General features: G+C 39.9%; 2 protein-coding genes across 5 annotated transcripts in view; both read right to left on the bottom strand.

The window, feature by feature from the left end:
* Positions 1-145: 145 nt before the first annotated feature.
* On the bottom strand, positions 146-23,497 carry apold1b (apolipoprotein L domain containing 1b). 2 transcript variants are annotated; one of them, XM_082161607.1, is made up of 12 exons: positions 23,203-23,497; positions 20,624-20,671; positions 19,122-19,196; positions 18,917-18,976; positions 17,984-18,046; positions 17,870-17,905; positions 15,698-15,754; positions 6,262-6,327; positions 6,144-6,183; positions 6,022-6,073; positions 5,451-5,865; positions 146-1,996 (listed from the first exon to the last, which is right to left on the bottom strand). In XM_082161607.1, the coding sequence occupies exons 2-12, from the start codon at positions 20,657-20,659 to the stop codon at positions 1,505-1,507; spliced, it is 1,392 nt and encodes a 463-aa protein (XP_082017733.1). In that variant the 5' UTR covers positions 20,660-20,671; positions 23,203-23,497; the 3' UTR covers positions 146-1,504. The 2 variants fall into 2 exon arrangements, with proteins under 2 accessions (XP_082017733.1, XP_082017734.1); XM_082161608.1 differs by lacking the exon at positions 17,984-18,046.
* A 115-nt stretch (positions 23,498-23,612) lies between these two features.
* LOC309492590 (uncharacterized protein) overlaps positions 23,613-27,516 on the bottom strand; it is a 34,308-nt gene continuing 30,404 nt past the window's right edge. For all 3 annotated transcript variants that reach the window (XM_082161574.1, XM_082161575.1, XM_082161573.1), the window contains 2 exons: positions 26,253-26,586; positions 23,613-25,446 (listed from right to left, as the gene is read on the bottom strand). In XM_082161574.1, coding sequence (XP_082017700.1) covers positions 25,033-25,446; positions 26,253-26,586 — 748 coding nt within the window. In that variant the 3' untranslated portion in view covers positions 23,613-25,032. The remainder of the gene's footprint in view (positions 25,447-26,252; positions 26,587-27,516) is intronic.

Below are 27,516 nucleotides of genomic sequence, written 5' to 3'. Positions count from 1 at the left end.
TGACTATTCAATGCAAGCTATTTTTAAACTTGAAAAAATGTGGAAAATGTGATCAATCATTTAGAATGGCATGTGTGGCATTTGTCTCGCGGTGTACATTAACCATCAATTACAGCATAACACTGACAGAAAACTGTAAAACATGTCATGTGAACATCAATTTTAATGGGCTGACGGATCAACCTGTAGGTTAGACATGATGCCTAGTGGGAAATAGTTTTAAAAGAGAAAGAAAAAGGTTTAAAACAATTGAAATTCAGCAATATCATCGAGAACGAAATTTTAGCTAAAATGAGCTCAATGATGACACTTGTCTTTTAAGAAGTGCTTTACAGCTGAATTAGTTTCATAAACTGAAAAATGTTGCAACATTAACACTGTTGTTTTCCTGTTTATTACAGTGAAGCTGCTTTGAAACAATTTGACTTGACTTCTAAAGACCCGTTTTGTACAGTCAATGACTTATTGATCTGGTACAATGATTCATTTGGAAGACATGCAGCAAATATGAACTGGACATATATGCGATATCACCCAATTACAATAAAATACTGGGGTTTGAGTCCCAGGTTTGGTGCATCTGCTCCTCTAGTAGTGACAGAAAGAACATAATGGGTTGGAAAGAAGTATCTATAGAAATATTTAAGTAATCTGTGATTGGTCCGTCCTGACCAGTGCTGAGAAAGGAAACATGTATCATGTGACGCTACTTTAACAACCACTGAACTGAACATATACACAGCTGAAAATGTAAGATATACAGACCCATCATACCTGAGCAGTTACACATTTACATTGAGAAATAATAGAGAATAATAAATAAGAGAATAAAAAAATAAAAAGTATATTATAACAATATCACAATATGTCTCAGTATATAAATGGCACTATGTTGTTCATTGCATATGATATAGAAGAGTTACTTATCATCTCTTATCGTTATTTGAATTGTCCTTATTTGTAACCATAAGACTCATAATAGCATAACCAGTGCACTTAAATCGCATTACACTAAACTACTGTCTAATGACCTTTGGCAAACAGCGGAAATATTTAGATTTATAATAAATATATATATATACGTGAAAGGTCCAAAGTTTGGAATAATAACCATTTTCTCTTCTGCTGTTTTCTATGTGAAGTTTCTATAGTTAAGTGTAATTTATTCCTGTGATCAAAGCTGAATTTTCAGCATCATTAGACTGGAGGTCTTCAGTGTCACATGATCCTTCAGAAATCATTCTAAAATGCTTAATCTTTATCACAATTATTAATAATGGCTCTTAGTATTATTAATTTATTCAAAAACATAAAAAAAAAACGTAATTATTCCAAACTTTAGACCGCTAGTGTATTATAAAAACGTATTTATTTTTATTTGATCTGTTTTTACATTTATGCATTTAGCAGACACTTTTATCCAAAGCAACTTACAAATGAAATAAATAAAAATTATTAAATAATAATTATTTTATTTTATTTGTGCGTATTCTTGCTTATTCCTCTAGCTGAACTCTTTTGTCAGTTCTGATTCTCGTTCCACGTCTTCCTCTTCATCCTCCTCCTCCTCCTCATCCTCGTCTTCCACCATCTCCACCCCATCCAGGGTTTTCTGCAGCTGCTGTTGTATTTTCTTCAGCTCCTGAAGTCCATCCCGAAGCTCTCTGCAAACCTCTCGGATCTTGGCGGCGAACTCTGTCTTGGCTCCCTTGCGCAGCTCGAGCGAGCCCTTGGCGAGGAAGAAGAGGTCGAGCGCGAGGAAGAGTCCGGACATGACGCCGGTGGTGACGCTGAGCACCTGCGCGGCTTTGGCTGCTCCTCCCGCGACGCTGAGCACCTGGACGGTGTTGATGAGGTTCTCCGTGTTCACCAGAAGAGCTTTCCCGGCCCGGCCGCCCTCCTTCAGCACGTGCTTCACGTTCTGGTTAAGAGCCTTTCTGGAGATGCTGTCCACGTACTGCTCGAAGTTCCACTCCTCCAGAGTCAACATCCCGGCCTGGAGAGACCAGACATTTATTAGAAGGATGAAGAGTGAGAAAATCAGCAGATTTCTGCATCACCAGTGACTAATCTAATCTTAAAGGGATAGTTCACCCAAAAATGAAAATTAGCCCATGATTTACTCTCCATCAAGACATCCTAGGTGTGTATGACATTATTCTTTCAGACAAATACAATCAGAGTTATATAAAAAAATGTCCTGGCTCTTCCAAGCTTTATAATGGCAGTGAATGGCTGTTTCTGTTTTGAAGTCCATAAAAGTGCATCTATCCATCATAAAAGTGCATCTATCCATGATAAAAGCGCATCTATCCATCATAAAAGTGCATCTATCATCATAAAAGTGCATCTGTCCATCATAAAAGTGCATCTATCCATCATAAAAGTGCATCTATCATCATAAAAGTGCATCTGTCCATCATTAAAGTGCATCTACCCATCATAAAAGTGCATCTATCCATGATAAAAGCGCATCTATCCATCATAAAAGTGCATCTATCCATCATTAAAGTGCATCAATCCATCATTAAAGTGCATCTATCCATCATAAAAGTGCATCTATCCATCATAAAAGTGCATCTATCATCATACAAGTGCATCTATCCATCATAAAAGTGCATCAATCCATCATAAAAGTGCATCAATCCATCATAAAAGTGCATCTATCCATCATAAAAGTGCATCAATCCATCATAAAAGTGCATCAATCCATGATAAAAGTGCATCTATCCATCATAAAAGTGCATCTACTCATCATAAAAGTGCATCTATCCATGATAAAAGTGCATCTGTCCATGATAAAAGTGCATCTATCATCATAAAAGTGCATCTGTTCATCATAAAAGTGCATCTATCCATGATAAAAGTGCATCTATCATCATTAAAGTGCATCTGTTCATCATAAAAGTGCATCTGTTCATCATAAAAGTGCATCTATCATCATAAAAGTGCATCTGTTCATCATAAAAGTGCATCTATCATCATAAAAGTGCATCTATCATCATAAAAGTGCATCTGTCCATCATAAAAGTGCATCTGTTTATCATAAAAGTGCATCTATCATCATAAAAGTGCATCTATCATCATAAAAGTGCATCTGTCCATCATTAAAGTGCATCTGTTCATCATAAAAGTGCATCTGTTTATCATAAAAGTGCATCTATCCATCATTAAAGTGCATCTTTTCATCATAAAAGTGCATCTGTCCATCATAAAAGTGCATCTGTTTATCATAAAAGTGCATCTGTCCATCATAAAAGTGCATCTGTTTATCATAAAAGTGCATCTGTCCATCATAAAGTGCTCCACAGACTCCAAGGGTTAATAAAAGCCTTCTGAAGTGAAGCGATGCATTCATGCAAGAAAAATATCCATATTTAAAACCTTATCGACTAAAATAACTAGCTTCCGGCAGACGACGCTTTGATGGACTTCAAAACAGAAAAAAACATTCACTGCCATTATAAAGCTTGGAAGGGATTGTATTCTCTAATTGTGTTCGTCTGAGAGAAGAGTGTCATACACACCTAGGATGGCTTGAGGGCGAGTAAATCATGGGCTAATTGTCATTTTTGGGTGAACTATCCCTTTAAACGACTCTGGGGTGAGTTTCTCAAAAGCATCATTAGCCAACTATGTTCTCAATTTCCTTCATTATCAGCAGTTCAACGAGTCTGTGTTTCCCGAAACCAGAACATTCGCAAACAGCATCGCAGAGTTGTGTGTGTGTAACGACAGCTCTCGACCTCTGGTTAGAAGAAGAGTTTCTCGTTTGCCTGACATGTGGACTTAATAAATCATTATCTTGAGCAAACAAATCAAGCTGACATTCAGTACAATCTATATGTTTTATTTAGAATACATACAAATGTCATTTACGTCTTTTAGTTTGTCAAGAGATTTAAAGCATTGTTTCTGAAGAGTGCGCATGTGCGAACGTGCTCTAGTACGCAAGAACGAGTCTATGATTGAATCTGGAATAAAGCAAAATAACTGTGTTAAATTGAAATGGTATTTTGGGTTTATTTTATTGTACTAATTAATTCGTTATATTGTGAATTATTTCCTCCTGGACTTTTATTTTGAAATATGACATGTTCAGAGTGCAACAGAGAAAGGAAAACATCACAGCACAGCTTACAAATGCGATCTTCTAACAGTTTAGCCTCGGAAAACAATTAACATGTTTATTCTGCTATAATTAATTTATGATTGTTGAATGTAATAAGTGATTGAACTGATTACAATATTGAAACGAACTTTGTAGAGAATGGATTGAAATGAGTGCAAACAGTTGACCGTTATCCAACAGTATTATTGTATTTGTTTTCCTGTAATATATATTTACATCTTTTATTTGTTTGTATTTCAGTTTTACAGTAAAGAATAATCACCAATAAAAGTTACGCCTTGTTACGTTCTATGAGGGCAAAACTAGAAATAGTCCTCAGATGCCATGTCTGTAATTTATATCAAAACATATAGCATTAATTCGATCTCAAACAGTTTTATTAAAATAAGTTATTACTCCACCGCCTGCGTGACATCATTAACCAACGCGGTTGAACGACCAATTTGCAAAAATATGGTTTGGGGAAACAGTCGTGATTAGCTAGTTGATTTCTTCAACGATGTATCGTACTATGATAGTGAAGCACGAGTTACAGCGTTGTACAGGGAACACACCCCTGATTGGCCATTGCATTCATACAACAGAAACGTGTGAAATTATCCACACTAACAGAGGAAGATCAGGGACGATTATATACTGTAATAAAAGAATGCTCACATAAACACCAGTGCTTTTTTGTAGAAAGATTGCTAAAGAAGATGTTCTCAGTATTTTTGTCTTTTTGTTGTACAATGCAAATATCATTTAAAAAAATTTTTTAAATCAAGAGACATTTACTTGAAGCAAAATGACATGATAAAAAGTCTTGATTTTTGAAAAATGTATAAAAATTAAGATTTTATGCTTAATAAATAACTATAAAAAAAACAGCATTTTTAAAAATAATAAATAAGATATATAGTATAGCAAAAATGCATAAAAAAACAGTATAGTATCAGGTTTAACGTTAACTAAAACCATACAAAAAATGTTGTTACTTGAAATATGATTTATATATATATAGTATATTGAAATGGTATTTCTGAAATTATGATATATATATATTCTTTGTTAATGTTTATCTTAAACTTTTTTTGTTTTATCTAGTTGCCAAGGCAAAATTTCTCATTTATGTTCAGTTTAACTTAAAATACCAAAATAACTAAAACACAATACATAAAAAATAAAATAAAATAAAAAAACGCAACAAAATGCCTAAAGCTAGCTAATATTTAAAATAAAAGCAGAAAGTATCAAAACTACCTCTAAATACATCTAAATAATTAATAATTAGTAATAATTCTACTAAAACAACATGTTGGTCATGTTGGCTTCTGACCTGCAGGAAGTCCAGGCATTCTTTAATATCCTGGATCTGGTGCTGGTAGTCTTGGATCATCTTCTCCACCTTCTTGCGGTCGGTGTTGGAGTGAAGCGTGTCCGTGATGTTGGCGGAGGCCGAGGTCACGCCACCAGCCGTCGCCACACCGATGCCCACCGCCGTCACGATGAGGGACGTCCCGAAGGTGAAGGGCGCCAGAACCAGGCCGGTGATGGTGGTGATGCTCCCGGCTACGCTAGCCACCCCTCCGCCGACGCTAGCGGTCACCGTCTTCTTGTGGAAAGTGTCGGCCGCGTCGGCTAAAGCCAGGAGCTCCAGTATCCGCTGATGCAGAGACGCCTCCCGCTGGTTCACCAGGTGAACGAATAACTTGGCGGCCATGAAGACCCGGTTAGCAACCGCTTCGACCGCTCTGGTAGACAGAGAGGTATTTAACTTACTGTAACTAACTGACTTTTACTTAAAGCTACAATATGTACGTTTTTATATAATAAAATACATCGCAGTAACACTTAAGGAAGGGTAGTTTTTTCTTAGAAAATGTGATATAATTATAAATCTTTCTCACCGTTCTCCATCTTCATCAGTAAACTGTTTCGACTCGTTCCATTCGCCCCAACCTGACGAATAAAACAAGGTCAAATGCAATTCAAACGTTCTTAAAACACGCCTGAACTTTAAAGAAAATACCTTCCACTGTTCTCCACCAATCAAGCAAACCCTCTTCATCCTGTCAATGCAAGACGAACTCAGTTCTCTGCCAGCAAACATGCTCAAAAAACACTAACAAATGTGAGTTTACACATACGTCTTCATCGTCCAGAGGATTCCCGTCACTGGAGCCGACAGCAGTCTGAACTTCAGCAGAGCGGATCTGGACATCACACACACACACACACACACACACACACACACACACACACACACACACACACACACACACACACACACACAGTGATGATCCCGGATTCGCACAAAACACTGATGCATCAACTTTACAACAACAACGCAAACCTTCTGCAATAAGACACACAAGATGTGAATTTTACACAAGAGTTTTTGCATGTAAATGAAAACAATAACAGCCACTGAAGCTCCAGCTCAAATATGATTCTGTATGTTAGTCATTAACTAACTAACTAACTAACCAACTAATAATCAACTAACTATCTAAGCAACCAACTAATCAACTAAGGAACCAACTAATAATCATCTAACTATCTAAGCAACTAACTAACTAACTAACTAACTAATTAACTAAGTAATCAACTAAGTAACCAACCAACTAATCAATAACTAAGTAGTCAACTAAGTAATAACTAAGTTAACTAACTAACTAACTAACTAATTACCTAAGTAATCAACTAAGTAACCAGCTAAATAACTAAGTAACCAACTAACTAACTAACTAATCAACCAAGGAACCAACTAATAATCAACTAACTATCTAAGCAACTAATAATAAAATAGAATAACTAACTAACTATCTAACTAACTAATCAACTAACTAAACAACTAAGTAACCAACCAACTAACTAATCAATAACTAAGTAGTCAACTAAGTTACCAGCTAAAAACGAACTAATCATCTAAGTAACCAACTAATTAAATAAATTATGTAACTAAATAACTAAGTAACTAAGTAACTAACTAACCAACTAACTAACCAAGTAACGTCTCGGTTACGTATGGTAACCCTCGTTCCCTGAGTAGGGAACGGAGACGTCTCGTCGGAGGAGTTTCCAACGAATTGGGATCACGCTAGGGAGACCAATTGCCTTCGAGTGAATTAAAACGAGCCAATAAACATTGGCATGCAACATTTGCATTCCGCGGCCCGCCTACAAGCGCGGGTATAAAGGTGGAAGCAAGCGCATACACAAACGCTTTTCGCTGAGGAGCCGAACAGTGTCCAGTCCTCCGCGAAGGTACAGCAGCATGGCGACGGGACGTTCCCTTTCGTTCGGGAACTCCTACGTCTCGTCGGAGGAGTTTCCAACGAATTGGGATCCCTAATAAAACGCCATGATGCTGGCCCCTTCCAGCGCCCTGCCTAAGCTTCAGCCGCAGTTTCTTGAAACTTATCTCTTATGTGCGGAAGCTTAGCTGGGAAGAGTCACACTGCTGTTCCGCAAGACCCGCTCAGTGGACATTGGATAACACTGGGAAAGCGTGCCCAAGATGTAGAAGGGAACGCTGCGGAGCCCAAAACCTACCCGAAGGGAGGCACTAGGAAAACACATGTGCACTAGCCTGTAGGGTAGTGAACACACGGCAGTCTCTGAGGTAGTCCCAGCCCGGAGGGTGGGAGCGTACTCAGCAGAGACGACAGACAGAGTCTGTCAAGGGGAAGACACTGGCTAACCCAGAGGGTAACCGAACGTGGAAAACACCTATGGGGTCGCAGTAGGGACCACTACATAGGACCCCAGCCTGAATTCAGCTCAACAGAGAGGAATAGGCCTGGCGACCGGCGATCCGCCTCGCCTGTCGCCGGACGGGATGACGGATGAACTCACGAGGTTAGCCGTTTGTTGGGTAACCAACGGAGCAGAATAACGCACGTATCTGGCCCCTGGGGCGAGAATGGCGTAGCAAGCCGACACTAACCTAATTCCTCGCGCTACTGGCCGAAGCAAGTACACGGGAGGAAACTAAGGCTATAAAACCTAGCCAACATGTTGGGTGTTGCCCAGCCCGCAGCTCTACAGATATCTGTCAGCGAGGCGCCTTGAGCCAAAGCCCAGGAGGAAGCAACACTCCTAGTAGAGTGTGCCCTCAACCTAGGTGGACAAGGCACGTCCTGGGACTCATAAGCCCGGACGATAGCATCCACTAACCAGTGGGCTAACCTCTGCTTGGAGACAGCCTTCCCCTTCTGCTGGCCTCCGTAACAGACAAAGAGCTGGTCTGAGGTCCTAAAGCTTTGGGTCCTGTCAATGTAGCAGCGCAGAGCGCGAACAGGACAGAGCAAAGCCAGGGCTGGGTCTGCCTCCTCCGTGGGCAGCGCTTGCAGGTTCACTACCTGATCTTTAAAAGGAGTGGTAGGAACCTTGGGCACATATCTGGGCCGGGGTCTCAGAACAACGTGAGAGAAGTCCGGCGCGAACTCTAGGCACGATTCGTCGACCGAAAATGCCTGCAGGTCCCCTACCCTCTTGATGGATGCCAAAGCGAGCAGGAGAGCTGTCTTCATTGACAGAATATTCAAATCGACTGCATGCAAGGGCTCAAAAGGTGGATTCTGGAGTGCTCTGAGCACTAAAGTCAGATCCCAAGAGGGTACGGGGTGCTGATTACGAGGAGGGTTCAATCTTCTAGCACCCCTGAGGAACCTGAGGATCAGGTCGTGCTTTCCCAAAGACTTACCTTCTACTGCATCGTGATGTGCGGCTATTGCGGCAACATACACTTTGAGGGTGGAGGGAGACAGCCTTCGCTCCAACCCATCTTGCAGGAAGGAAAGCACGACACTGATTGGGCAAGTTCGGGGGTCTTCCCGGCGGGAAGAGCACCAACCGACGAATAGGTTCCACTTCAACGCATAGAGGCGCCTCGTAGAGGGGGCTCTAGCGGAAGTGATGGTGTCTACCACAGCCTGTGGTAGGCCACCTAGAACCTCCGCGTCCCGTCCAGGGACCAGACATGGAGTTTCCAGAGGTCTGGACGCGGGTGCCATAGAGTGCCCCGTCTCTGAGAAAGAAGGTCCTTCCTCAGCGGAATCGGCCAAGGAGGGGCTGTCGCGAGGAGCATAAGTTCTGCAAACCAAGTCCGGTTGGGCCAATACGGCGTGGGGCAGAGTTTGCTCTTGTCCCAGTTGACCTGAAGCCCCAACCGGCTGAGATGCTGAAGCACCCTGTCCCTGTGTTCGCACAACAGGTCTCGCGAGTGAGCTATTATAAGCCAGTCGTCGAGATAGTTGAGAATGCGAATGCCATGTTCTCTCATGGGAACGACTTTTGTGAAGACACGGGGCGACAGGGCCAGCCCGAAAGGTAGGACTTTGTACTGATACGCTCGACCCTCAAAAGCAAACCGAAGAAACGGTCTGTGTCGAGGAAGAATCGAGACGTGAAAGTACGCGTCCTTCAGGTTGATCGCTGCAAACCAATCCTGGGGACGGATGCATTCGAAAATGCGTTTCTGCGTGAGCATTTTGAACGGGAGCTTGTGCAGGGCCTGATTCAAAACCCGCAGGTCCAGGATTGGCCGTAGCCCACCGCCTTTCTTGGGTACAATGAAGTAAGGGCTGTAGAACCCAGACCTCATCTCGGCTGGAGGGACCGGCTCGATCACGTCCTTCGCCAGCAGGACGTCGATCTCTTTCCGCAAGACAGGGGCATCCACTGACCGCACATGGGTGAAGTGGACGCCCCTGAACCTGGGAGGCCGGCGAGCAAACTGAATTGCGTAGCCGAGCCGGATGGTACGGGTGAGCCACCGGGACGGCCTGGGAAGCGCTAGCCAGGCTTCGAAGAACCGTACCAGGGAACCGACCCGGACCACCGGCGTACCCGGGGTGGGGCAGCGAGGTGGAAAGCAGGGACTCGACTCCGGAGGCACTGAAGCGGCCGGAAGTGGAGACTGGGTCTGAAGTGCAACACCAACCTGCTTCCACACGGGGGCAGACGACAGGGAAGGCACGGAGGCGTTCGACTGTTCGTTGCCCCAAGGCGAAGGAGGGAGGGGAAACGAGGAACGATGCCCGAGGGGATCGAGTCCAGGTTTCGGCACCTCCCTGCCCAGCGGGAGATGAGAGTGATGAGGCCGGGGCGGCATCACTGTCATCTGCGCACTGGGACGAGGGGAATGAGAGCGGCGAGGCAACGTGGCGGTGCACACTGTCATTCTGGCCCTCTTGGATGGAGGAGACTGGGAGCAGCGAGGCAAATGAGCGTCGACCTGGACTACCAGTCTCGACCGTGTGTGACCCAGGGAAAATAGAAACTGCTCTTTTATTGAAACTTTGGGTACCGCTGGTCTGCTGGCCAGCAGCGGAACAGAAACAAAAGGAAACCAAAGATTCTCCACCCGGCCCTCCTCCGGGGGAAGGAGTGGTGCAGAGGCACACTCCCGTAGAGCAGCAGGTATGTCCCCTGGGTCGCCTGTCTCATGGTCTCTTCCCTCTCCTCTTGCCTGGAGGTTTAGAGGCGCTGGGAGCAGGCTGGGCAGCTCTCTTGCGACCGGCAGCCTGCTGCCTAGGTGAAGGCTGCTGCCTAGGCTGAGCAGGTGCGGAGGCGGCGGCAGGAGGGCGCCCTCGGCGACGAGCAGCCGGAGGCGCAGCCGGTGAAGACTGGGCAGCAGCACCCTGTCTCCGTGGCATGATGTGTTTAATCACCTCCGACTGCTTCTGGGCGGCGGAGAACTGTTGGGCGTAATCCTCCACCGCGTCGCCGAAGAGCCCACCCTGGGATATGGGGGAGTTCAGGAGCTTACTCTTGTCCGACTCCTTCATATCAGCCAGGGTGAGCCACAGGTGTCGCTCCTGGACCACAAGAGTGGACATCGCCCGACCCAGGGAACGTGCAGTGACTTTCGTCGCCCGTAGGGCAAGGTCCGTCGCCGTACGCAACTCTTGGAGCGCCCCTGGGTCAATACCACCCTCCTGCATGTCGCATAGCGCCTTCGCCTGGTGAACCTGGAGAAGCGCCATGGCATGCAGGGCAGAAGTAGCTTCTCCACACGCACTATAGGCCTTTCCTGTCAGACCGGAAGAGAACCTACAGGCGCGGGAGGGGAGCGAGGGGTTACCCCGCCAGGTGGACGCGGTCTTGGGACACAGATGCATCGCCACAGATCGTTCCACTGGGGGGATGCCCTCGTATCCCTTCACTGCCCCGCCATCGAGAGTGGTGAGGGAGGAGGAGGGAGTCGATCTCTGTCGGGCCGCCAGAGGGGCCTTCCACGACCTCGTCACCTCCTCATGCACTTCCGGAAAGAATGGCACTGGGGCGGCGCGCTGAGAACCAGCACGGCCCGCCCCGAGATACCAATCATCGAGCCGCGAGGGTTCGGGACACGGTGGAGGATTCCACACAAGGCCGACACTCGCGGTCACCTGGGCAAGCATAGCGGCCATTTCCGGGTCCGACTCGGGCAACGCCACCACACCCGAAGGGGGCAACGCAGCCGGGTCGTCCTCCCCAGAAGATGACCGCTCTCCCTCCGATGCAGCGATTGACATCTGGTCCTCCGGTGGAGCTCCGAAGGAAACAACCGGACCCACACGAGATGGCCCGGTTGTCTCCGTCGAAGAGTCCGATGGCAGCGACACGGAGGATTGAGGGGCCCGTGGGGGTCTTTCACCCGGCGTCTTTATTCCTCACAGGAAGTAGGCTTTTTCTGAACTGAACCAGAAGAAGCACTAGATCGGGGAATCGCCAAAGGGACTCCCCCTCGTTTGAGGGATCTCAGTCTCGAATCTCAGTGTCGCGATGGTCATGTTCCCGCAATGAGAACATGACTCATTCACAAACGCTGCCTCAGCGTGCGCGAGGCCCAAACACGTGAGGCAGCGATCGTGACCATCAACCGGAGGCAGATATTGACCGTACCCAGAAACACACGGGTGAAACGTCATCCTTAAAAGGACGCGATCTTCACTTGTGTTGCTCTTTCAGAGAAAGCTCTTTTTAGTGTGCTGAAGCACGCAGGGATAAACGTGGCAACACAGCGGGGAAACTGCAAGCCCACTGTGTGCACTCAACCGAATACCAGCTGTGACAACAGCTCTTTTGAAAAAGCAGATCGCTTGAAGTGACAGATGGGATCCGGGAGATCGCGAAGATCACTGCCGCGCCGTAACACCAACACAAAAGAGGTCCCGAAACAGCAGACTCGTTGAGCTTCACGGAAACACAATCCAAAAACGCTCATACACTCAGAGGACACAACTGGTCGGCTCCGAAGCAGAAAGTGTTTCTGTATGCGCTTGCTTCCGCCTTTATACCCACGCTTGTAGGCGGGCCGCGGAATGCAAATGTTGCATGCCAATGTTTATTGGCTCGTTTTAATTCACTCGAAGGCAATTGGTCTCCCTAGCGTGATCCCAATTCGTTGGAAACTCCTCCGACGAGACGTAGGAGTTCCCGAACAAAAGGGAACCAAGTAACCAAGTAACCAAGTAACTAACTAACTAACTAACTAACTAATCAACTAATGAACCAAGTAATAATCATCTAACTATCTAAGCAACTAAGTAACCAACTAACTAACTAATTAACCAACTAACTAACTAACTAACCAACTAACTAACTAACTAATCAACTAATGAACTCAGTAATAATCATCTAACAATCTAAGCAACTAAGTAACCAACTAACTAATTAACTTAGTAATCAACTAAATAACTAAGTAACCAACTAATTTAGTAATCAACTAAGTAACCAACCAACTAACTAATCAATAATCAAGTAGTCAACTAAGTAACCAGCTAAAAAACTAACTAATCATCTAAGTAACCAACTAACTAATCAATTATGTAACTAAATAACTAAGTAAACAACTAAGTAAACAACTAACTAACTAAAAATATATCTATATACTGTAGAGTCAAACACATTACATTTATTACAGTTTTTCTCAATTGCTAAAACACTAAAACCCATTGGCTGAACAAAGTTCTCAGTTCTGTGAACTCAGTCTGTTGTAAATCCCTTAAACCATTTCATATGGTAAAACACAGCTTGCAGATCTCACTTAGACTTTTCAGCAAAACTCTAAACACATTCTCATTCTCAAAACACATTCTGCACTGTAATGCACATGTCATCCATACTGGTAAACACAAGTGGCAACAGTCAAATACATATAGAGAACACACGTCATTGACTGAACACAACCACTCAAAACTGATTTAACCTGTTTCAAATGATGCCCAACGACAAGAAGAAGCACTGATCACATGTTTACTCCTTTGACTTTTGTCCCTTTTAGTGTTGTTTACTGTAGTACAGTGCATTGTAGGCTGTATTCTGTACAATGAACACATTGTATGGCCTGAACTTTGTGCTCTCCATTTGTTAACAGCACTGACTGCTCAATAGATTTTGACTGGTTGCAGGTTCATATCAACAAAGAACAATAATTACAGTATCAGAGACAAAGGACACGTTTGTGAGATGCAGGGTACAGTACTGTAAAAATAGGGGTACAAGGAGGAGGAAGAACACAAAAAAAATTGCTAAGAGCAAATCAGAGTAGTAATTTCTGATAAATTTTGAGCTACTATGATAGAACATGTTTTCGTTCATCAAAAAACAATGATGGAAAAATATGAAATTTGTTTTGAGAATAAAAATGTACTTCTTCCTGAGAACTATATGTTTTGAACTAGGGGTGCACCGAAATTTCGGCCGCCGAAAATGTTCGGCCGAAAATGGCATTATTGGTTTCGGGCCGAAACAAAAAAAACAGCCGAAAACGTAAACCGAAAATGAATGTCACCCGCCCCTCCCATCCGGCGCAAGCGCTTAGGTTTCACTCACGGTCGAGCTGTTATCACGCGTCTGCCTATCAAAGAATGTCAGAGGGCTGTCACTTATTGCACAATCGATCGGACCAACCAACACAAGTTTCGAAAACGAAAATAGGGAATCGATTTTAAAGGGATACTCCACCGTTTTTTCATATTAAACTATGTTATTCCCTTAACTAAGACGAGTTGATACATACCTCTCTCATCTCAGTGCGTGCACTTAATCGCTCTGGCGCTCGGTGACACTTTGATAGCACTTAGCTTAGCCCAGTATATTCAATGGTATCTAACAGCAATGAATTTAGAAGTGACCAAACACATCAACGTTTTCCCTATTTAAAAACAGTTAAACGAGTAGTTATACGACCAAGTATGGTGACACAAAATAAAACGTGGCGCTTTTCTAAGCGGGTAAAAAGGATAACTATAATGTATGGCGGAATAGCACTGGGAGCACTTCGACTCGGCGCAGTAAAAAGTCACGCCTGATCCTCTTCCTCTCACTTCTGTCAATAGTGGGAAGAGGATCAGGCGTGACTTTTTACTGCGCCGAGTCTAAGTACTCCCAAAAGTGCTATTCACTTAATCGCTCTGCAACAGCGCCAGAGCGATTAAGTGCACGCACTGAGATGAGAGAGGTATGTATCAACTCGTCTTAGTTAAGGGAATAACATAGTTTAATATGAAAAAACGGTGGAGTATCCCTTTAATGGCCTTCTCTCGGAGCGCGTCCAGCTCGTCACGACACGCCCGCAGCGAATGTGCGTCACACAGCAACTGCAGGTTCTGACACACACACACACACACACACACACACACACACACACACACACACACACACACACACACACACACACACACACACACACACACACACACACACACACACACACATAGCCTATTTCTGCATAATATAGTGCATAATATGTAGCCTTCAGTAATGTTTTTCATTGATGTTATGGCAGTCCACATTGCTGACTTGTGCGCGTCTCAAGCGCCCTCTTTACGTTCGTCCTAATGCCTGTTTAGTTGTCCGTGGATTTGCCTATATTTGGTGTTGAAAACGGATCAACGCCAAATATATGCAATTTACTAACGATTCAATGAACACTTATGTCTCAAAAATCGAACAGGATTTTTTCACAAAAGTGACAGCCCTATACGAGAGGACACCAAAGTTGCAATATGTAACATTTGTTCTGCAAAAATCTCCAAAATTGTGGATTTTTTTGGCACAACTTTTAAAAAACTATTTTATTTGATGCAACATAAAACTTGAAGAATAATATTATTTGGTATTATTATTTATATTTATTGTTAAAAATATGTTATGTTTTGTTATGTAACTGTTAATAAAAGTTTGATTATTATATTGTGATTTTTCATTTCAGATCCATTAAATTCAAGCAATTTAAATATATATATTTATATAGGTGTTGTGGTTAATGTCTTCAGAAAACGGAGCAAGGTTTCAGAAATTGTGTTTTAGCAATTGAGAAAAACTGTAAATGTTGAAGTACACGTTACACATCTGAATCAAAATAATACACACAATATTATGAACTATATTATAGCCCAGCTTTATAAGGTGCGACTATAAGTCATGAAGATATTAAGATATTATAAACATCATGATTTTCTGTAGAGCTGCTTTCAAACAATGTGTGTAACTGTGTAAATGTGACGTCTGGATGTAAATAAATCTGATTATGAGTCAAACAGGAGAGAAGGGAGAGTGTTTATATAGATGATATGATGAAACACACACCTGTGTGTCCAAACACTCTCCGTCTGTGGAGGATGAAGCCGCCTCTCCGTCACACACCTGCAGAGTGAGCAAAAACAAGCACATATGAAACATACTGAGGAGAAGGCTGGAACAAAACGAAGATTTTAATCATGTAAAGCCAGACATTCTGAAATAATCATCTGAAAAAAAAAAAAAAAAAATTTATGGAACCATTTTTTGAACCTTTAAACAAAATATTGTAAAAAAATGTTTTGCAAATGTGCTTTTCGTTGAGTATCATATTTGATACCTCAGGCTTTGATGGCTCATAATGAGAATATGGAGGAGAAACAGCTCTACATGAGCAGAAATATACAGTTTACTCCAGATACTGATATTTATATGAAATACTTACATAAAATGCATATAAATATCAATATCTGCCAATAATATGTCTTAGTAAGATGATATTTAGTTTTATGATCAAAGCTCTGTAGTTTTAAAACATATAAAGCAATGGAATGATGATTGACAAATTAACAAATAAATCTTCCTCAAAAGCCTGATGATCATATTTGATACTCATGTTTTTTTAATAAATGATGATGGATAATCAGTGCAGCTGAAATATTACTATGATCAAAGTTATTCTTGTGTTTCCTTGATTTGACACAGAAACACTCGTGAAGTTTTGATCATGTTCAGCATGTACAGGCTTTATAGGGTTAACACTTGCTTTCATTAAAAAAATGTAAAAGAAAAATCATAATAATGACTGGTAATTTTCTTTCATATATGAATCAGTGCCACAAAAATGTAAAAGAGTAAATATTATACTATGTATTTTCTTCATATTAATATGTTGTAATAATGTTATTTTTATTTATTACTTCTTTTTTTTTTTACAGTTATTTTAAAAATACTTTTGTTGACTTATTGGTCAAATAGAAGTTATGCAAATTAAAGGTATAGCGGAGGATGTTTTACTTCCTGGTGGGTAGTCTAAACTATTGGTCCTCCTAATTGTCAATCATTCTGGTGAATCAATCAAACTTTTCAAAAAGTGGAGAGGGCGGGTCTTATCTAAAATTTGGAAAGATCCTCCGCTATACCTTTAATCTTGAATAGAATCAACACTGGTTATATAAACAAAAAATAGTATATTATACTATTATATGTTTAAATCAGTGTTACTGTACTTTAGTGACATCAGTAACATTGATTTAAACATATAATAGTATAATATACTATTTTTTTTGTTTATATAACCAGTGTTGATTCTATTCAAGATTAATTTGCATAACTTGCATAACTTGCATATCATGATGAACATGATCAAAACTTGTAATTGTACAAACATCCTCTGTCTAATTAACTCAAATAAAAATATAAAACTAATAATAAAAGTTACAAAAAACACAACAAAATTACTAAAATGTTATATATTGATATATTATACTAAATATATAATTTTTTTGTCATTTTGTTGTGTTTTTTGTAACTTTTATTATTAGTTTTATATTTTTATTTGAGTTAATTAGACAGAGGATGTTTGTACAATTACAAGTTTTGATCATGTTCATCATTTACAGGCCTTAGAAATTCATATATCAAATATAAATATGGCTTTATAGACTTGTTTTAATTCGATTTCTTCATAAAAATCACTAGTAATTTTCTTTTATATATGAATCAGTGCCAAAAAATATGCAAAAGAGTTACAATTATACTATGTATTTTTTCATATGTTGTAATAATTTATTTTTATATAATTTTTATTTGTTTTATTTTTTATTTACATTTTAGTTTTCAAAAATACTATTGTTGACTTCTTGGTCAAATAGAAGTTATGCAAATGAATCTCCAATAAATAAAAAGCCACAGAAACAGAGAAATCATCACTGGTGATATTACACACAAAAAAGAGTAGTGTTTAAATTAGTGTTATATTAGTGTCATTAATATACAGAATATATTCCATTTTTGGAACTTTTATTATGAGTTTTTTTTTAAATGTCTATATAGCTTGAATTAATTTTGATGACAGTTTTAGCTTTAGCACAAACAAACCAAAGAGAAAGGAAAGCGTAAGCGACACACTTCTGATGCACTGATAAACACTTCTAATATTCAATATGAACACTCATACGGGTCATATTTCATAAACACAGGCTGTCGGACCGGTTCTGCAGAAATAAGTGAGTCTCGTACCTGAGCGCTGGATTCCAGAAGCATCCCGGCGTGATCCTGAAACACACACACACACACTGAACACACACTCCTGCTGCTGAGGGGTCAAACACACTGAAACGTGACGCAGTTTACCGGGGTTTTACCGCAGTTCACCACGTCTGCAGCCGACACACTCTGAGCCGCATCCGTCTTACTCTACAACCAAACGAGAGATGCTGAACCAGACAAACATTTACTGCTGATCACACACACACACACACACACACACACACACACACCAGAGAGTGCTGAGACCTAATGTGTGTGTGTGAGAGAGAGAGAGTGTGTGTGTGTGTGTGTCTGTGACTATGAGTGAGTGAATGAGTGTGTGTGTGAGTGAGTGAGTGAGTGAGTGAGTGGGTGTATGTGAGTGTGTGTGTGTGTGTGTGTGTGTGTGTGTGTGTGTGTGTGTGTGTGTGTGTGTGTGTGTGTGTGTGAAAGAGAGAGAGAGAGAGAGAGAGAGAGAGAGAGTGTGTGTGTGTGTGTGTGTGTGTGTGTGTGTGTGTGTGTGTGTGTGTGTGTGTGTGTACGTGTGTGTGTACGTGTGTGTGTGTGTGTGTGTGTGTGTGTGTGTGTGTGTGTGTGTGTGTGAGTATGTGTGTGTGAGTGAGTGAAAGTGATTGTGTGTGTGTGTGTGTGTGTGTGAGTGAGTGAAAGTGATTGTGTGTGTGTGTGTGTGTGAGTGAGTGAAAGTGATTGTGTGTGTGTGTGTGTGTGTGTGTGAGTGAGTGAGTGAAAGTGATTGTGTGTGTGTGTGTGTGTGTGTGTTTGAGTATGTGTGTGTGAGTGAGTGAAAGTGATTGTGTGTGTGTGTGTGTGTGTGTGTGTGTGTGTGTGTGTGTGTGTGTGTGTGTGTGTGTGTGTGTGTGTGTGTGTGTGAGTATGTGTGTGTGAGTGAGTGAAAGTGATTGTGTGTGTGTGTGTGTGTGTGTGTGTGTGTGTGTGTGTGTGTGTGTGTGTGTGTGTGTGTGTGTGTGTGTGTGTGTGTGTGTGTGTGTGTGTGTGTGTGTGTGTGTGTGTGTGTACCTGTGAGAAAACCCTGAATGGATTTAGTTTTTGAATCATGCCCATGATCATTCCAGGATCCTGAGAATACAAAAACAACAATAAGTAAACAACCAACATTTCAATCACATTACTCGGGTTATTATAGTTAACTGGTAACAAAAAATAATAAATAATATAAAACTTTTTCAAAAAAACGTTAGGGTTGAGAAGTAGAAGTCCTGACGTGTGTGTGTTCAGTCGCTGTGCTCGCCGCTGCCTCTTCTGTCCCGGTGGAGGAACTGCAGCGCTCAGGCGTTTCCTGCAGGAAGTAAACGAGTAAAGAGAGAGAGATGAAGAAAAGAAAACCCTTTCTGTTTATATAATGATGACACACGTATCACCCTCACCTGTGTACCGTCAGTATTACTGAAGCTTTGGTTATCGTCGAGCTCTGAGGTCAGACACTGCTTATAATAATTATAATAATAATGTTGGATTTATTAGGTTACAATGGGTTTATTAGTAGGTTATTTATTAGGTTTATTACTTTACAATGAATGTACAAAAATCTGCTCATTGTGGTTCACATGTAATTGGTCAACGGCCAGAAACAGAGAAGAGTTTGAGGAATAATAAATAAAATGCTAAATATAATTGAATAATAATAATAATAATATATATATATATATATATATATATATATATATATATATATATATATATATATATATATATATATATATAGTACAGCACAATAATATAGTGAGCAGAAAAATCATAATACTGTAACAATAAAAATGAAACATTTTCCAAATGTATACATGAAAAGGCTGCCTTTGTATATTGGTTTGGTTCAGATTCTTTTTTTTTTTTTTTTTTGGTAAATCATAATTATGACTCATACTAAGTAATATTAATAAGAGGAAAGGCAGAAATTATGACATACTGAGTCATAATTACTCAGTAGAAATTGACAAATTACAACACACTAAGTCAAAATTATGACAATTAATATTATAAACATCATAATGTAACAAACTAAATATTTTCCAAATACGATTTTCCAAATATTTAGAATATTAATTTTCACAGTATAAATGTGGTCTTTATGCATGAAAAGGCTGCCTTTGTTTATTGGTTTGGTACATGTTTTTTTTTTGTTTTTTGTTTTGTTTTTTTAAATCATAATTATGACACAGAATTCAAAATTACGACATACTAAGTAATATTTATAAGAGGAAAGGTAGAAATTATGACATACTGGGTCATAATTATGACTTAAAATAATGCTAAATGATTATAATGTAACATAATAAAAACTAAATATTTTCCAAATACGTTTTTACACATATTTTAGAATATTAATTTTCATGGTAAACATGTGGTCTTTATACATGAAAAAGACTGCCTTTGTATATTTATTTGGTACATAAGAATGTTTTTTTGTTTTGTTTTTTGTAAATCATAATTATGACACAAATTTCTAAATTACAACATACAAAGTAATATTTATAAGAGGAAAGGTAGAAATTATGACATACCGGGTCATAATTATTAGATGAAATGTCAAAATTGGCAAAAATTACACACTAAGTCAAAATTATGACAAGTAAGGCATAAAAATCATAATTTTGACTTCGAGTGTCTAAAAGATCATATTTGTGGGATCAAAAAAATTGAAAAGCATTGATTTAGTGGAAGCTTTTAAAAATATTTCTTTATTAACTGAGTTTGAACGGTTGTTACCTGAGGAGAAGATTTAAAGGGATTCAGTCTCTGCATCACCAGTCCTTCCTACACACACACACACACACACACACACTTAATTAACAGCACTTTAATGAAAGAGTGACTGGTTGAACTGGATCGTGTCGTGTGTGAGTGTGTGTGTTAGTCTGAATGGGGGGTGTTTACTTCTGCTCTGAGTGGATCTGCTTTAACTGTTGACGCAAGTCTTTTGAATGCTGAGTAAATAGAGAATTAACGTACTTACACACACAACATGTACTCTACACATAACTCAAAGGACATCACACATTCCTGAACTACATATGCACAGTCACACACTCTCAGCTGGGGTTGTAAACACTCAATAGCGATGATTCACACCTGACACTAATAACTATTTTTATCCCGACACCACCGGACACACCTGTCTGTCTGACGCTCATGCGAGACTCTCTGCGGAGGATCAGTTATGTCATCTGAGGTCATAATGTGGGGTTGGTGGACAATTCAGAGAGGGGAAGTTAATAAATCATGAAACTGCCATTGTTGTATTCTGTTGACGGCTCTGGGTGAGCAGAACAAATCAAACTAAATCAGTAAATGTTTCGAAGTGTTCATCTTTCCGGCAAGAAATGTCTGTAACACTATTCTGTACGGACGAATTCACACAAAATGATGTAAAAACGCCCGTCATGGTGAGTATCCTAGTAAACAAAGTCGGTTAGGCCAATATCTCGAGTGAACGCAGCCATGTTCAAACGGGGCCGCGCGTTCGGTCTTAAAGGGGCAGAACTCTAATAAACCCGCTGTGTTTTAATGTAAACAAACAAAGGACAAAGAAATTACTCACTGCTCTTGACTAAATAGCTACCCTTTTCAACTTTACAGAAATATCCATCTATATATAATTTATACAGTAATGAAAATGCAAATTTTTCACATTTGATTACTTTATTCAAATTTCTGTACCTGTTAGATCTACCCGAAAAACTCATTTGTTTTCTGGAACAGTATTTACAGTGAAAATCGCTATAAAATCACTTGGGTTTTTAAAATGCTAGTCATTTTATTTTTGTTTACAATATTACAATATTTCGCCTCACACGGAAAAAAAGTAGGACTAAACATATGAACATATTTACATACATTTACATATGCCTTTATATATACACATTTCTAACACATAAGAAAAAAAAGATGCTTCTGTAAATCCTAATTATGACATTTTGACTAAGCCATCATTTTTATATAATAATTATGACAAAAAGTCTAAATCATGACGTAAAGTTTAATTTAATCTCGAGATGACTTTTAATGAAGTCAAAATTATGACAATGTTTAAATGATGACATGGTAAATTGAAATTATGACATAAAAAGTAGAAATTCTGACTTCATTAATAATTCATTGCCATAAATCTGACAAAAAGTTGAAATTATGAATTTTTTTTTAGTTATGTGATGTCATAACTTAAAAAAAAAAGTCATAATTTTGACTTTTTTCATTTTAACTTTCCCCCATAATTTTTGTGTCAGTTCAACTTCTGTCCTAATGACATAACAACTTGAAATTATAACTTAGTCTGTCATAATTTTGACTTTTAATGTCATAATTAGGAAATAAATTGAAATTATGACAGTCATAATCAAGACTTCATAATTAATAGATTAAAAATAAAACAAAAGTACGACATAAAAAAGTCAAAATCGTGAGGTAGCTGAAATAAAAAATGTGAAATTATGACTTAATGACGTCAATTTCAACTTTTTGCTTTTTATGAAGTCAAAATTATGACAAAGTTGAAATTATGACAAAAAAAAAAAAAAAAATATGACTTGATTCATAATTCATTGTCACAATCCTGACACAAAGTTGGAATTATAACATGCCAAAGTCATAATTTTGACTTTTTAATTTCAATTTGATCTTATAATTTTTTACTTTTTATATCATAATTAGGCCATGCATTGAAATTATGACAGTCATAATTAAGACATGTTATAATGAATAGATTCCAAATAATTTTTTTATTGAATTATTTTTATTAAAATGTCATTTATTTACTAAAAAAACAGGACAGGCTGGCCTCGCCCGCAGTGTAAAACTGGCATCACTAGTTGTGCTAACTCGAAATTCAGAAGGTAAAGAAATATATATATATATATATATTTTTTTTTTTTAATGCTTGAAGGAATGGAATTTATCCTGTTATCCTGTTTATCAAACGCCTTTGATTCGTTGAACCACGAGGGCGTGGTCATCTGACGAGTCCTGACGCCAAGTCTTGGCTCATGAATATTAATGAGGATATAAGACCGTCTGTCTGATTGGGTAACCGGTGAAGAAACTTTCGCTTCAGGCGATAGAAGTAAACAAAGCGTGTTGGGTCGCGAACGTGTTTTGAAATCAGTTTGAAGAAAGCATTTTCGGACGATACACGACAATGCGATCAAAGACCAAGTCATAAACATAACAAAAGTTTGACAGCTTGCAATGATAATGATATTTCTCCCCTTCCAACTTCCCCATAATAGTGTCATGACAGATATAACCACACTCAACAAAACTCGCTTAACCGCAACCAAACAAACTCGTACCTTTACAATGATCGAGACTGTCCTCTCTTCCAAAAGTAAACAAAAGGACACAAAAAGCCGGAGTTTTCAAAGTTCTAACACATTTAAAAGGGTCCGTTTATTCGAAGATGTTAAAAAAAAGCACGCAAACACCTGACAGCTGGTCTTAAATACGAAAAGTACTGAAAGCTTGAAACAAAAACAAAAAAACCCAACTTAAAGCAGTGTGTTCAAGTCCTGAGGGGAGAAGAAAGTCTTTCCCTGAAGTCTACCGTGTCTTCCTCGAAAAAGCACATGATCACGGGGCGTGTTTGGGGAAAAATAGTGATTTTCCACTCGAACTTGACTTTGCTTTGCTTTCACTGCTCGGCAAAGTTGCATGTAAAGTGTTAACTGTTGCATAACTGATTAAAGTAATACACACACAGAGCTATATTTGAAATCACCTTTATTTACATCATATCTTCAGTGCTGTTGTGCAAAATCATGTCAAGACATGAAGGAACTTTTTTAGTGCTGGTAATAATAATACCAGTTGTGCAAAACGAGCATATATGACAGATTTACTTTAAAATGCACTGCATCCAAAGCATCCAATCTCAATTACTGTACATAACAACACAACTTGTCTGTGGGCTTCGGTTTCACCATAATGAGAACAAAAACTGGATTTTAAACACAAACTCTGGCCACAGCAGAACAGTTAAATATGAAAGATGATTATTGTGACTACATGCAGAAATACTACAGACAACATTTGTTGTTTAGGTTATGTAGTCCAGCAAAGCATGATGGGAACTGTTGTTCAAATGGGAAAAATATCAGGCTTACTTTTTCTGGACTCTTAATATTTAATATTTGTTTAATATTAATAATTAATATTTGTGCATAGGATGCTCGTATGGAAGTTTATTTCCACCATTTTTTTTTAAACAATTAAAAAGGTAATTGCAACTCACAATTCTGAGTTTGTATCTCACAACAAAAAACAGAATTGCGAGATGTAAAATTAGAATTCGAAGGAAAAAAGTCTGTATTGTGACAAATTCGGTATTACGAGAAAAAAGTCATGGTTTATTCCATGGCAGAAAACAACAACAACAACACAATTGCGAGATTTAAACTCAGAATTTCAAGAAGTCAGAATTGCTTGTTTACAATTGTTATTTTTTTATTCCGTGGCGGAAACAAGCTCCCGGAAACAAGCTCCCGCATGCTTGCACTCATTTGCATGCTGAATATATTTATTGTTTCATCAGGAGACATTCATTCTCAAGAGAAAAACTAATTTCAATCCCGTGTAAGATTCGTTCACACTGAATGCGATTTGCAGCCGCACTTCATTTATTTTTATTGAGAGTTGGTGATTTCCAGCTCCTTGAGGAGAATTACATTTTATGCAAATGAGCAGCTAAGCAAAGCAGCCAATGGGCCTTCAGATGTTCCCAGAGGCATTGAGCAGCTGCTCTTAGCTTCACCTCCTTCATGTCTTGCAATTGGGAGATATACACTTGCAATTCTAAGAAGAAAAGTCTGAAGTGTGAGATTTTTTTTATTTTTTATTGTGAGATAAAGTATCAATTACTTTTTTTTTAATTACGAGATTTTTTTTTCTAATTGTAAAAAAAATTTTTTTTTTTTTTTTTTTTTTTGAGAAAGTGGGAATTTCTTGTTTATAACTTGCAATTTTGAGAAGAAAATTCCATGGCAGAAAAAAAAAAAAACAGAATTGCGAGATGTAAATAAAAAGATGTAACAAAAGTCGGAATTGCTTGTTTATGTTGGTGATTTCCAGCTCCTTGAGGAGAATCTAATTTTATGCAAATGAGCAGCACAGCAGCCAATGGGCCTTCAGATGTTCCCAGTGGCATCAAGCAGCTGCTCTCGGATGGAATTGAGCTCCACTAAACCCTCCTGCAGATGTTTAGCCAGGCTTCGTACTTCAGCCGTCACCTCCTTCTTACAACCTTTCTTCACCTCCTTCATGTCTTTAGTGAAGTACTTGTCCATTCCTGAATGCAGACTGGCTAGCTTGGCCAGAGTATGGTTAGTTATCTCTTCCGCTCGCTCGACCGGGTCAGTAACGAGGCTGATGGTTTGCAGCGCCCGTCGCACTTCCCAGTCGCCGGTGTAGTAGTTGTTGCGTCGCAGCAGCGGTTGAGCGCGCAGTTGACCGAGACCTTCAATGATGAACCGTAAACAGCGCTGCATTTCCACCAGCTGCGCCTCGTAGTCCTGAACGATTACCTCGATCTTCTTACGGTCCTGCGTGAGGATGGAGCAAAAACAACATTAGACCGTTTTATCAAGTCTTTTAGTAATGCTAGCATTGTGTTAAATCATGCAAGCAAACTGTTTAAACAGGCTAGTAATGTGTTAAATCATCCTAGAAATATGCTAGAACATGTCAGAATGTGCTAAATCATTATAGGGACATGTGAAATCATACTAGTAACGTGCTAATTCAAGCAGGAAACATGTCTGCAAAGTCCTAAATCATGCTAAAACATGATAGCAATGTGTTAAATTATGCTAGCAGCATGTTAAACATACTAGTAATGTGCTAATTCAAGCAGGAAACATGTCTGCAAAGTCCTAAATAATGCTAAAACATGCTAGCAATGTGCTAATGTGCTCTAAAATTTTGCATTGTGTTAAATAATGCTAGCAAAATGTTTAAACATGCTAGCAATATACTAAAACATGTCAGCAATTCAAGCTAGAAACATGCCTGAAAAATGCTAAATCATGCTAGCAAAATGCTAAAACATGTCAGCCAGTCTGATAAATCATGCTAAAACATGTTAGCAACTTGATAAAACATGTTATCAATGTGCTAGAGAATGTTAATAACGTTCTATTGACAAGTCAAATCTGCTAACTTCAAGCTTTTCAAAGACATCCAAGTTAGCCATCAAACTTTACTCATCTAGTACATGTTAGCGAGGCTTGATCTAAAGATCAGCGAAGCCAATTTTATTAAAGAGTCGACATAAACAGTTAAAAATGACTGAAAAGGTGTTTGTTTGTAATCATGTAACAGCTGCATATGATACTGAACGTGAACGTACATGCATGTTGTTGATATTGTCTGAAATGGAGGCTGAAGCCGCCGTGATGCCGCCCGCCGTAGCGACGCCCAGTCCGATGGCCGAGATGATGATGGAAACGCCGAGCGTGACCGGAGCCAGCGCCAGTCCCGCGATGGCCGCGGCTCCACCGATGGCCGTGGTCGTTCCCCCCGTGATGCTAGCGATTTTAGTGCGATGGTGGAAGTTGCTGAGGTCGTCGGCGATGCCGTATAAGATCAGCACGTGCTGGTACAGAAGCTCGGCTCGCTCCATGAAGATCTTCAGGTACACGCGGAGACCGCGATGGACCTTATCGGCCACCGCTTTAAACGATCTGACAGGAGAGAAAGAGGACAGAGTCTTAATATGTGTGACACTTAAAAGAGACAAAGACAAACGGCGGGACTTTAGGATTTTATCAATGATGAGTTGATGGAATGAGCTTTCCTGTAGCTCAAACAGTAGAGCGTTGGCGCTAGCAACGCCAAGGTCATGGGTTCGATTCCCAGGGAAAGCAAGAACTGACAAAATGTAAAATGTGTACCTTGAATGCAATGTAAGTCGCTTTGGATAAAAGCGTCTGCCAAATGCATAAATGTAAATGTAAATGTAAATGATTTATCTCCATTGGGAGACACACTATAGTGCCAAAAAGTTGTGGGACGTCTGTCTTTACATGCACATGAACTTTAATGACATTCCTGATCCATAGGGTTTAAAGGGAGGGTTCGGAGTAAAATCAACCAAGGGTCCTTTGCACCATGACCTCGAGCCAAACACCCCCCAGAAGCCTTTATTCCCCTGGTTGAACATTATTAAAGTTAGAGCTTATTTAAAGATATCAGCCGGATGTCTTAGTGCAGGCGCTAACGGATCCAAGGCTGTGTCTCGTAAATTACCCCACTACTAATGCCCAGAATGGTACCAAACTTGTCAGAAAGCGATGCACAAGGATGTAGTGTAACGACGCCCAGTTCCAGGAATGCACTAATATTTTGTTGGTAGTACCAGTTTGTAACAATTATTAGTCACACTTACAAATAATAATTTGTCGTTACACTAAATCCTTATGCATCGCTTTCTGTCAGGACTTTTACGTGCTTTTCTCAACTCACTGAAGTGACGTCGACGTCCGGGTTAGCGGTAGCATTAGCCGTCAGGCAAGTGTTATTTAAATAAACTCCTGATGTACTTACAAACTTTCCATGCCTCGTTTTATGAGTACAGAACCTATGTGTACAACTGTAGAAGTTTGGTGCCATTC

This window comes from Leuciscus leuciscus, assembly GCF_965113295.1.
Source record: "Leuciscus leuciscus genome assembly, chromosome: 2".
Classification (NCBI taxonomy): domain Eukaryota; kingdom Metazoa; phylum Chordata; class Actinopteri; order Cypriniformes; family Leuciscidae; genus Leuciscus; species Leuciscus leuciscus.
The sequence above is the reverse complement of the archived record's forward strand: the minus strand, read 5'-3'. Positions and strand labels throughout refer to the sequence as shown.

Bases quoted from the DNA above. Each gene is read 5' to 3' on its own strand.
- apold1b (XM_082161607.1), bottom strand. From the start codon at position 20,659: ATGCAGAGACTGAATCCCTTTAAATCTTCTCCTCAG. The intron at 19,197-20,623 runs GTAACAACCGTT...TACTTCCTGCAG, and splicing joins CCTTTAAATCTTCTCCTCAG to GAAACGCCTGAGCGCTGCAG. The intron at 6,184-6,261 runs GTATGTGTAAAC...TTGCATTGACAG, and splicing joins ATCCTCTGGACGATGAAGAC to GATGAAGAGGGTTTGCTTGA.